This window comes from Globicephala melas, chromosome 20 (assembly GCF_963455315.2).
Source record: "Globicephala melas chromosome 20, mGloMel1.2, whole genome shotgun sequence".
NCBI lineage: Eukaryota > Metazoa > Chordata > Mammalia > Artiodactyla > Delphinidae > Globicephala > Globicephala melas.
In genome coordinates, this window is record NC_083333.1 from 19,564,157 (window position 1) to 19,576,210 (window position 12,054).

At 54.6% G+C, this 12,054-nt stretch overlaps 1 protein-coding gene across 6 annotated transcripts in view; it reads left to right on the plus strand.

Moving 5' to 3' along the window:
- The window catches only part of TOM1L2 (target of myb1 like 2 membrane trafficking protein), an 82,514-nt gene continuing 70,460 nt past the window's right edge, over positions 1-12,054 (plus strand). For 5 of the 6 annotated variants that reach the window (XM_060291138.1, XM_060291139.1, XM_030861185.2 and 2 more), the window contains exon 1: positions 1-151. In XM_060291138.1, coding sequence (XP_060147121.1) covers positions 100-151 — 52 coding nt within the window. In that variant the 5' untranslated portion in view covers positions 1-99. The remainder of the gene's footprint in view (positions 152-12,054) is intronic. The other variant, XM_060291140.1, reaches the window with a different exon arrangement.

The following is a 12,054-nucleotide window of genomic DNA, read 5'->3' on the forward strand; positions in this document are numbered from 1 at the left end:
TGGGGCCGAGGCAAGTGTCAGTCAGGCAGGGAACGCCGCTGGGGACGCGGAGACCCGGCGGCTGACGCGCGTGGGCTGCTACCGAGCCGTCCGCCCAAGATGGAGTTCCTCCTGGGGAACCCGTTCAGCACGCCGGTGGGGCAGTGCCTCGGTAAGGCCCCCACGGCGGCGCCCCGAGGCCTGGGCGGTGCTCCGCGCGTCCCTGCGCTGCGGGGCCCAGTCCTCCGCCCCGGCCCGGCCGCCGCTTTCCCAGCGGGCTCCCTGCCCTGGGCCCGCCCGGCGGAGCCGCCCTCGGCGGGGAGCGGGAGGCCGGGCGCGCTCCTGGGGAGGCTATCGGGGGCGGGGGCGGCCGTGCCGGCTAACGACCGGAGCCTCGGCCGGGGAGCCTTGCCGCCGACTCTCCCCGTGACCTTGTGCGAGTCGCTGCCCTGTCGGGTCTGGAGTTCCGTCTGTCAGAGGCGGGGGTCCTGATGTCCGTGGTGCTGCTGTCTGCACGGTGACTGTCGCTCCCCTGCGCTCTTGAGTCTGCCAGCGGTGAACCCTTCGGTGGCAGATAGAGGGTTACTCGGCAGTTCTAATCCTGTGGGGGGCTCGGAAAGCCCGAGGTGCAGGTGAAGGACCACCAGAGGGCCCGCCCTATGGAATTTCCTTACTGAAAAAGCAACGTGCCTTTTCACCCAAGGTGGGCGCTCATGCCAAGTGTGATCAGTCTAGAATGTTGATTGGTTTCTTTTAAAACTGGGTTCCTCCTGGTTGGTGGAAGGACTGGTGAAAGGTCTTTCATGAGCACGGACCTTTGGAGTCCTTATGGGCCTGGCTGGATTAGGCTGTAGTGATTTGTTTAGTTCCTGCTTTACTTATAAACGTCCAGCTTACTTTTCAGCCTTTAGTGGGGCCTGTGGAATTATTGAGGCCTCTCGCGTTGGCTAACTGGCAGTTATTTGGGAGCCTTTCTTTTCTCTGTGATGTAGCGTCTCTGATGAGGGGTGATGGGCCCTGGAGAGTGTTTCCCCACCTTTCTCGAGGCTCCCACCCCCGTTCTTCTTCCTCAGCTGCTCTTTCACTGCATCCATGTTCCAGAAACTCATTTCTCAGTTGGGTATTGAATTCCAGTCAGCTATGAGAGGGAGCCAGTAAACTTGGGGAATTTTTTTTTCTTTTTCTTTTCTGTCTGCTTTACAGTAGGAGACTCTGTTACTACCTTTGAAATGCCAAGGTAGTTGATGAGGGGTATAAGTTAAAGGGGACTTTAAAACATACAAACGTAAGGGATGTACAGGTGTATAGCAAGGGGAAAGAGCATGACGTTCTCTCAGGAAGACCTGAGTTGAATTTTGCTTCGCCCGATTCAACTGTGGGACCCGAGAAAATTGTGCGGCCCTTCTGAGCCTTAGTTTGCTTGGTGGGGGGCGGAGATTGATTCATCCCCACACTGGAGAGGCTGTGTGGGACAGCGGGCCCATCTGTGATCAGGCCCCGCGTCCACCGTCCCGTGGACAAAACACTTGACCATGAAGAGGATGGAGCCTCCTCATTGCCAGTTGGCCAGCAGGCCAGACCTCAGTAATTTCACAGCTCAGTTCAGGTAAATGACTGGAGGCCAGAGTGAGTATCTAACGTGTCTTCTGTGCTGTTGTGACGGTGTAAAAGCGACTCTCACGGCATTTAGTGCTGTTAGTGTTCTTTTAAAAGTATGTGCTAGGGGGTTGGTGGGAGGGAGGGGGTGCAGAAATAAAACAACAGCGGCAAAGCTAGTGATCACGAGCAGAGGTATACCTCACGCGAAGCAGTTCCACAGCCATCACTTGCTCCTTACGGCTGCGCTGCGAAGTAAGCTTTATTGTCCTTCCCACTTTAGAGATGAGGAAACTGAGGCTCAGCGAGGTGGAAGGATGGCTCAGCCGGTCAGAGGGAGCTGGGATTTCATAGCCGTCCCGGTGCTCAAGGGGTTGAGGGGGTCGGGAGAGGGAACAGAGATGCGTGGGACAATGTTGACCGACAGGCCACGCAGTGCCGGTGCTCAGTTGCCTCGTGGGCACCGTGAGTGCTGTCAGGACGCCACTGCGCCCAGAGGAGCTGCAGCCTGCGCCTGGCGTCTTGGAGTCAGAGGGCCGTTGGTGAGGATGGGTGGGAACTGCACCGGCAGAGAAGAGGCCCCCTGTGCCTGGGGACAGGTGGAGGAGGCGGGCAGGGGGCGTGCGCACCTCAGCGGTCCCCAGTCCGCGTGGAGCAGAGGTGGCTGTGGGGAACAGGGGCAAGTTGGGTTTGGGCCCAGGATGGAGCCCTGTCCTGGGTGGGTGGCATCAAAGGCCACATTCTGTAGCTGACCACAACTGTTAGTCTCTCTGGACCTCATTTTCCTTACTCAGCAGCCGCTGCGGCTTCTCCCTAAACCATTCCCTCAGTCCATTTCAGCAGGCGTTTTGAGTGCGTATTGGGTACCAGGCCCCAGGATACAGATATTAAAAAGCTGCTCGGAGGGGCCCTTCTGTAGCGGTAACGCACCCACCAAGGTGTCCTGAGCTGCAGAGCCTCAGGCTCACCGTCCAGGGGTCCGTAGAGCCGCGATTACCCCGCCTCGTGCCTGGCCTCACTCGAGCTCCCTGGCCTTGTTCGGTCAAACGCATGGTCTGCCCGTCGCAAGGCGGCAGCTAAGCTCCATCTGATGTGGTTATGTGCCTTCCCTGCATCCACGCTGCCCGTGGTCCTGGAAGGTGGCTCGCAAGTGGAGGGCACGGGTCAGAGCTAGGACGGGCCGCAGTGTGAGGGCCGAGAAGCGTGGAAGAAGGCGGAGTGCTTCCTCGTGCCGTCCGACTCTCTCCTCTGAAACAAGTTTCAAATGGTCCTGTCCTAATGGCTGTCGCATATGCGGAGTCCCCGAGCCAGGTCTATGGTGCTCTGCAGACGTGCACGGTTCTCCTTGTGTTGGCCGGAAAACGTTTTCAGATCGTCCTTTTCCAGGAGTGAAGTTTGGATTCATTTAGATGAAAAGATTGGTGAGTAGTTCGTTAATTGCACCCAGAGTATTGGGGGCAGGCTGGTAGCGGGAGGACCAGCGCTTCTCTGCTGCAGGGCTTGTGCCCGTGGATTGGGTGATGTGGGGTCTGAACTGCCTCCTGGAGCTTCATGCATTCAGGGGCTCTGTATCGCCTCTCTTGTATACCAAGCGAAACGCTTACCAGGACGTTCAGTCCAGTAAAGGAGCTAAGACAGGGACCTAAATCAGGTAAGACAGAAAGCGTTGGCACAAGATTGGACAGATAAACAAAGTAAGGTAATGGAGGACAGAGGGGTCACCTCCAGCAGCGGTAATAACAGTTAAAGGTTTTTTGTTTTTTTAAAAAATTTTATTTCATTTATTTATTATTTTTGGCTGCGTTGGGTCTTCATTGCTGCACGTGGGCTTTCTCTAGCTGCAGCGAGCGGGGGCTACTCTTTGTTGCAGTGCGTGGGCTTCTCATTGCAGTGGCTTCTCTTGTTGCGGAGCACGGGCTCTTGGCGCACGGGCTTCACTAGTTGTTGCGCGCGGGCTTCAGTAGTTGTGGCTCGCGGGCTCTAGAACGTAGACTCAGTAGTTGTGGTGCGCGGGCTTAGTTGCTCCGCGGCATGTGGGATCTTCCTGGACCAGCGACCGAACCCGTGTCCCCTGCATTGGCAGGCAGATTCTTAACCACTGCGCCACCAGGGAAGTCCCTAGTTAAAGGTTTTGCTTTTTTAAAATTGCGTACTGTGTTACCGTGTGCCGGAGACTGCAGTAGGTGCTTTGTGTATCTTGCAGTCCTTTAATTCTTAGAACAACACTGTGAGTGAGGTACTGTTATTATTTCCACTTTGCGGACAGGGACCCGGAGGCAGTGAGAGGGTCACACAGCTAGTAGCGAGGGAGCTGGAGTTGCAACCCAGCGTCCCAGCATTCTGGCTCTGGAGCTGCTGCCCGGGGGGGGCAGGTGAGGAGGGGCACCTCGGGGGCAGGAGGAACCCAGCCCTCAGGGGGTGGGATTCGGCTCACGTAGGAGAGGAGAGGAGGCTCGGAGGGCGCTCTGAGCGAAGGCTGGGTGTGGAGGGGTGGTAGTAACGCCAGCCTGGGGAGCGGTGGGGGGCCAGGTGGACAGACATCAGGCCTGACTGACGAGGCTTCGAATGTAGGCCGCGTGGTTTGGCCTCTTTCATTGGTGGCACTGGGGAGCCATGGGTGATTTGTAGGGAGGGGAGTGGCACAGCTGTCATTACAGAGCCGGGGACATTTCCCCTTGGCAGCCCCCAGAAGGCCATTCCTCTCTGACCATCAGAGCCCCCGTGTGTGCAGAGCAGGGGTCCGATGGGGGAATCAGCACATGCCGTGCCAGTTCCCCGAGGTCCGGGGTTGGGCCCTTCCTGGAAGCCCCCAGTAGAGATGAGGGGTGCTGAGGTGGGTGGACGGAGCACGGGAAGAAGTGTGGGGTTCTGAGAGCATCTGTTCTTAACTGCCTGGATGGTTATAGAGCGCCGGCCCGCTCCCTGCCCCCCTGCTTCCCGCTCAGGAGGACAGGAGCTGAGAGGATGGCTCGTAGGGCTTGGCGGGAGGGCTGCCCTGCTTAGGGGGCGCTATGGGGCTGTGAACAGGCCCCATAGAACTGTGCTGTTAAGAAACAGTGCAGACCCGTGTAGAAATCTTGAAACATACACGCAAATGCAAAGGGGGAAAAATCACCATCCTGTGCTTTCTTACAAACTCTTTGAGACTCTTCTCATTTCACAGAATAAGTAAAATAGTAGAGTGCTTGTGTATTTGACCCTCTATTTTCTCAAGCCTTAGAGATGCAGTGTTGTGTAAGTGCTCTTAGCATATTTCTGGGCGGTACGCCTGCTTTTTTGTGGGGTGGATGTCAGCTGATGAAGGGGGTATAAACACGGTGCCCAGAGGGGCATCGGTTAAGCACTGTTGCTCTTGACCTAGCAGATAAGTCACTCAGAATTTTTAGGCTAACCTACTAGTCTGAAAAGAAAGAAAGAACGTTCAGACTTTTTTTTGGTGACTCAGCTTGTTATGGCCAGGAGAAGGGCCTGCTAAAAACCAGCCTCAGACTTGGTGCGTATTTCCGTGCTCCCTCCAACCCTCCTGACCTAGAAGAATTTCCGATCTCCTCCATCCAGTCCTGGCTGTCAGCACTTGCCTCCTCCTCCAGGCAGCCTTCCTAGACCAGCCTGTTTGTGGTGCTGTCTCTTCCTGAACTCACCGTGTGTGTTATCCGAGGCATTCACTTGGCTCTGCCCTCACCCTCCAGGGTTTGTGAAGACTAGCGGAGAGAACGTGTGTGGGTCCCCAGCACAGCTAACATACTCTTGCCTCCTCCGGCCATGCTGTTTCCTGTTGTTTGTCTTGCGTCCTGTCCTGTTCATTGCCTTGTCTTCCTCAGGGCAGGATGTGTACCTTCTGTTTCCCCGTGGCCTTCACAGCACGTGGCACAGTCTGCTCTGCACAGTTACTCACTCCAAAGCTTCCTTTCTATCAATGTTATTATTATTATTTTTTTAGCATCTTTCAAAGCTAAAAATAGTAGCCATCATTTACTGGCCCTTCACCACGTGCCAGGCACCCTGCGAAGTGCTGTACAAACGTTATCTCATTCAACATTTCTTTCTCAGGAAACTCCATGAAGTCAGAGGTGTCATGTCCATTTTACAGGTGAGGACCGGAGGCTTAGAGGAGTTAAGCAACTTGCCCAGGGCTGAGCCGTGCTCCACACCCAGGGCCTGAGCTCCAGGGCTTCGTCCTGTTGCCCCGTAGACGACGAGCCTGGCCTGGAGCCTGTAGACAAGAGGTGGCCTTCGCTGATCCACTGTGAGTTCCAGAGCCTTCTAGGTGCCCTTTGCCTGCTTGTTCTCTTCCACCACGGGCACTGTGTTTTGGCTGGAGACAGCCCCATCTCTGCCTCTGTGAGCAGCTGCCTGCGTGTGGGTCCGCTGACGGGACACGGGGAAGGGTGTGTGTGACAAAAATGCTGCTCCGTCGCGTCTCACAGGGTCCTTAAGGTGATCACTGAGACACTGTATGTAAAAGCAAAATGTGTTACTATGTTATAGTATTTCCCACACACCTTCTAGACTCGTCTTCCATGAGGGCACTCGTTTTTATTTGTAGCTGTTTATTTACTTTTTAAAAATTGTAGGAAAACACACATAGCAGAAAATTTACCGTTCTGACCGTTTCAGAATGTTCAGTGGCATTCAGTACATTCACTTTGTTGTGCAGCCATCACCAGCATCCATTTCCAGAGCTTTTCTCATCTTGCCCAACTGAAGCTCTGTCCCCATTAAGCACTAACTCCCCTCCTCTCCCCCCAGGCCCTGACCCCCCCGCCCCGACCCTTCTACTTTCTATGAATCTCACGACTCCAGGGGCCTCACGTGAATGGAGTCATACAGTGCTTGTCCTTCTATGCCTGGCTTGTTTCACTCAGCAAGATTCACCCATGTTGGAGCAGGTGTCAGAGTTTCCTTTCCTTTTTTTTTTTTTTTTTGTTTTTGTGGTACGCGGGCCTCTCACTGTTGTGGCCTCTCCCGTTGCGGAGCACAGGCTCCGGACGCGCAGGCTCAGCGGCCACGGCTCACGGGCCCAGCCGCTCCGCAGCATGTGGGATCTTCCCAGACTGGGGCACGAACCCGTGTCCCCTGCATCGGCAGGCGGACTCTCAACCACTGCGCCACCAGGGAAGCCCTTCTTTCTTTTTAAGGCTGAGTAATACTCCATTGTGTGTATAGAACACATTTTGTGTATCTTTTCATCCACCTTTGAGTTGCTTCTACCTTTGGGCGGTCGTGAATACTGCTGCTGTGAACATGGGTGTGCAAATATCCCATGTTTGTGTTCGTGTCCCTGCATTCAATTCTTTTGGATATAAACCCAGAGGTGGAATTGCTGGGTCATGTGGTCATTCTGTTTTCAATATTTGGAGGGAGAACCGCCATGCTCTTTTCCACAGCAGCTGTACCGTTTTACATCCCCACTAGCTGTGCATGGGGTTCCAGTTTCTTCACATTCTCCCCAAAACTTGTCATTTATTTATTTTTTTATAGTAGCCATCCTAATGGCTGTGAAGTGTTTTCTCAGTGTAGTTTTGAGTTGATACCGAGCATCTTTTCATGTGCTGATTGGCCATTTGCGTATCTTTGGAGAAATGTCGACTCACATCCTTTGCACATTTTTTAATCAGGTTGGTTTTGTTGTTGAGTTTTAGGAATTCTCTCTATATGTTGGATATTGACCTCTTATTAGATATTAGATTTTCTCCCCAGGGGGAGAAAATATTGCCTCTTTACTCTGTTGCTTGGGTCCTTTGATGAAACCCAGCGTATCTGTTTTTTCTCTTGTTGCCTGTGCCTCTGGTGTCCTGCCCTGATTCTCAGAAGAGTCTGACACGTGCCCTGAGGACAGGCAGGGTGACGCGGGCTGTGCTGGTCGGCCTCACTCCTCACCAGGTGCCGGCTGAGGGCCCCACAGGCAGCAGCCCCGCGGGGCAGGCGCAGTCACTCACGCCTGGTAGAGAAGGAGACAGGCTCAGCAGGCGAGTCCCTCCCGGAGGCCTGGGGTAACAAGGGGCAGCGCAGGCACTTGACCAGGCCTGTGGGCTCCAGAGCCAGGGCCCTTACCCACTCAACCGGAGTTGTCTGTGGGGTTGAGTAGATGCACTTGGGGCTGAAAATCTGGAAATAGTCGTCTCAGGTTCAGATCGGCCTTAGCATTACTCGCTGTTCACCCGGTTCCAGTGCGAGTCGGTGCAGAGTGTCCTTGTCACCCCTGTTTCCAGAGAGTTTGGTGAGAGGCAATGCACCAAGACTCTCACTGTGGATTTTCCTTTCTCTTCGGATGTGCTTTGGATCCACAGTGTCAGGAGGAGGAAGAGGGATGAATAGACGCCAGGTTCTCCAGTGGCCAGCTTGCTTTTCAGGCATCACCAGCTGCTGTTTTCATCAGGATTGAAGCGCAGGCCTTGTAATCTGGGGGGCACGTCCAAAATTCTGTTTGAGGTTTTGGTTTAAAGTGGAGGTTGATGGAGAGAGCCTGGTCCCTCCTCTCAGGGAACTGGGCCTCTGAGAGCTGGGAACAAGGCCAGGGCCCGGAAGCGATGCTGTTACGTTCTCTGCCGCTACACACGGGCTCCCGGCGTGGCGTTGTCACTGTGGGAAACACGGCCGGGGGAGGGTGCTGCCTGGTGTCGGAAGGCGCAGTTAACTCCGGAAACTTCAACCAGCGATTCCAGGAACCACTGAATTCTGGCTGGAAGGGCTTTCGTGGCATTTGATCCAAACCCCTCACCACTACCGTTGAGGAAACTGAGGCCCAGATAGGCTAGGTCTGTGCTGTTTCTACCCCAACAATTCTTTTTGGTTTTGTTTTGTTTTGGGGTTTTTTTTTTTGGCTACACAGCGCAGCATGCGGGATTTTAGTTCCCCGACCAGGGATGGAACCCGTGCCCCCTGCAGTGGAAGCACGGAGCCCTAACCACTGGACTGCCAGGGCAGTCCCTACCCCGACAGCACTTCTGACACCAAATGTGTGGGTTTTTCCTGGACGCTAGCCAATCCTGACACCAACTGGCATCCCCAATCCAATCCGATTCGATTCACTTCGACCTGCCTGCCTGCCTGGGGTTGTTGCAGGACCGCAGGGAAACGAGACCGCCGCACTTCAGACACCAGCACCTCTGACCAGCTCGCTGTAAACTGGGGGTGTTCCTGTGACCCCCTCTTCAGGTTTGAGAATTTGCTAGCTTAGCTCACAAGACACGGGAAAACACCTTACTTGGTTTTCAGGGTAAGTCCGTCACATCATGAATGACTCCAGCTCACGAAGATGAAAACTTTTGTTTTGTTTCAAAGTTAACCACGTTTAGTCTAATCACATGGGACTATTTAGTTCCCGGTTTGGTGGTTGATAAAGTTAGCTCATAAACTCCTCTTTGCTCTTCTGTTTTTCCTGCTCTTTCTGGCTTCCGTCCAGAACAGAGGAGCTGCTCCCAGACAGGACTCAGGAGGGCCGGGGCTGGCCGGCGCCCCGCTGCTGATTTGCTGTGTGACTCTGGAAAGGTCACGTCCGACCGTTAACTCCTGTGATGAGGGCGAGTTGAACAAGTTCATTTCCACGCCTGAAGCTTAAGGCCTAAATCAAAGTAGCTTTCAGTTTTTCTTCAGACCTTTAGCCTCCATAACTCAGCCTCAAGGGCACAGAACAACTCTCTGCATACTTAAAAAAAAATTATGGTAAGATATACATAACACAAAATTCACCATCTTCACCATTTTTCAGTGAACAGTTGAGTGGCATTAAGTCCATTCACCTGGTTGTTCAGCCATCACCACCATCATCTCTAGAACTCTTTACATCTTGTAAATCCGACACTGTCCCCATTAAACAGTAACTCCTATTCTCCCTCCCCCAGCCCCTGGCACCCCCCTTCTACTTTCTGTCTCTATGAATTTGACGACTCCAGGAACCTCATATAGGTGGAATCAGACAGTATTTGTCTTTTTGTGACTTGCTAATTTTACTCAGCAGAATGTCTTTAAGATTCACCCATGTTGGAGCAGGTGAAAAGAATCTTTCTTCTTTTTTTTTGCGGCACACGGGCCTCTCACTGTTGTGGCCTCTCCCATTGCAGAGCACAGGCTCCGGACGCGCAGGCTCAGCGGCCATGGCTCACGGGCCCAGCTGCTCCGCGGCACGTGGGATCCTCCCGGACCGGGGCATGAATCCGCGTCCCCTGCATCAGCAGGCGGACTCTCAACCACTGCGCCACCAGGGAAGCCCTCTCCTTTCTTTTTAAGGCTGAATAGTACTCCATTGTACGTATAGGCCATGTTTTGTGTATCTACACATCTATCTTTGGACACTTGGGTTGCTTCCACGTTTTGGCTGTCGTGATTAATGCTGCTGTGAACATGATGTACAGATTTCTCTTTAAGATCCTGCTTTCAATTCTTTCGAGTATATACCCAGCAGTAGAATTGCTGTCTCATATGGTCGTGTGGTAGTTGTATTTTTTATTTTTTTAGGAACCTCCGTACTGTTTCCATAGTGGCTGCCCCATTTCCCATCCCCACTCACGGTGCACGAGGGTTCCAGTTTCTCCACATCCTCGCTGATACTTTATGTTCTGGTTTTTTGATAGCAGTCATCCTGAAGGGTGTGAAGAGGTTGCATACTTTTTGGGGTGTATTATTAAGCTCCCGGGAGAGTTGGGGAGCCAGCGCCACGAGGCGCCCTTCCCTCAGCTCAGAGGCTCCCTCCACAGTCGGATCTGTGCCAGGATGGACACGTGAAGAAAGTTCCGGGGAGTGATTGGGACACCTGCGGCGAGGACCATGGTGGCCCTGGGATCGGGGGGCGTCTGAGTAAGGTGGCATCGAGGCTGCCTCTCAGGAGGAGCTGGAGAGGCAGAGCAGAGAGCCGTACGTGGGGGCCAGGGCGGAGGAAAGGCCCAGAGGTGGGTGGTGTGCCCGGCAGCTGGGGGCGCTCCCCCGGGAGTGGGCCGCCGACCACCGGGGACTGGCGGGCAGTCACACTGAGTCAGTGCTCTGAGGGTCTCGTGCCCCAGCTTGCCTGCTCCCTGTTCTAACTCGGTGGGGGGTGGCCTCGGCCGGGGCCTTAGGGAGGCAACAGGATCCAGCTAGAATAACCTGGCTTTGATTTCACCGTCCTTGTTTATTTTCGTTATTTTTATGTTACTTCGGATTAATGCCAGATGAATTTGCATGAGAGAAGGGCGCCTCGTGGCGCTGGTTCCCCAAGTCCCCCGGGAGCCCCCGAGGGCCGGGCCGTTCCCCCCACCTGCACCCAGCCCTCCCTCCTGGTCCTGCCGGGCCGGGTGCTGGGAAGCATGGCCAGTGCACTGGGCCCTGCTGGCGGGCAGGCCGCACCGCCCCTCCCGACGCTGTGAGAGGCAGGTGGGGCCCCGAGGGGCGGGCTGGAGTGTGCCCTGACAGCATCTGAGCAAGGACCTCTGCACATGCCCCTCGGCTTCCGCCTGCTTAGGCTTCACCTGCTCTTTGGGACAGTCCACCCTCACGGCCCCCCCGCCCCCGCCCCGCCCGGCATTTCCACCCCTGCGTGGCATTGCCACAGGGGGTGGGAGGACAGGCCTGGCTCTGTCCTCCCACCCCCTCCCCAGGATCAGCGTGACCGCATCTCATGGCCTGGCTGGTGTGGGCGGCAGGTTATGCGGGGAGATGTAGCTGCTGGGGGGGACCAGGCCCTGCGCCCAGCCCACTCTCGGCAGGGGCACGTGAACCAAGCGGAAAGTCCGGGGCTGTGCCCTGGGGCTGCTCCCGCTCTGCAAAAGGGGCACTTTTTTGTAATTTGCTCAGCACTCCCCGTGGGCTGGCTGGAGAGCCGTGGCCCACACCCACCCCCTAGGTAAGGGCTGGGGGCATCCATCCTGGTGTCCATCCTGCTGGCATGATAATGTGCGTGGCTTTCCTTCTCTTCTCTGTCCTCCAAGTTCTCTGTAATTAATTTTTTTAAGTGGAAAAACCCAGAGTCCTCCATTTCGTGAAGATTACTTGGGATCTAGTTTTGTGCGGTGCCGAATCAGAGCCACAGAAAATCTCTGTGGACTATTAAGGGGTCACTTTTGCTCCTAAAATATCCACATTGACTAAGGTTTACAGGCTAAAAGAAGAGGGAGGGACTTCCCTGGTGGTCCAGTGGTTGAGAATCCGCCTTCCGGTGCAGGAGATGCGGGTTCGAGCCCTGGTCGGGGAACTAAGATCCCGTGTGCCGGGGGGCAGCTGAGCCCGTGTGCCGCAACTAAGACCTGACACAGCCAAAAATAAAAATTAATTAATTAATTAAAAAAATATTTTTTAAAAAATAGAGGGAAAATGGGCGAGTGTGTGCTGAAGCTTGATAATGAGTTTGCTCTGCTGTGATGTGGACCTGTCCCCTCCTCAGCGCACGTCCGTGGTTTGCGGCAGAATTAGCTCTTTATTGTCTAGTGGAGTCCAACTGGTGTTGGGCATTGAAATCCATGTTTATTTACGTTCGTGTGTGTGTGTGTGTCCTTTCAGAGAGCTGTA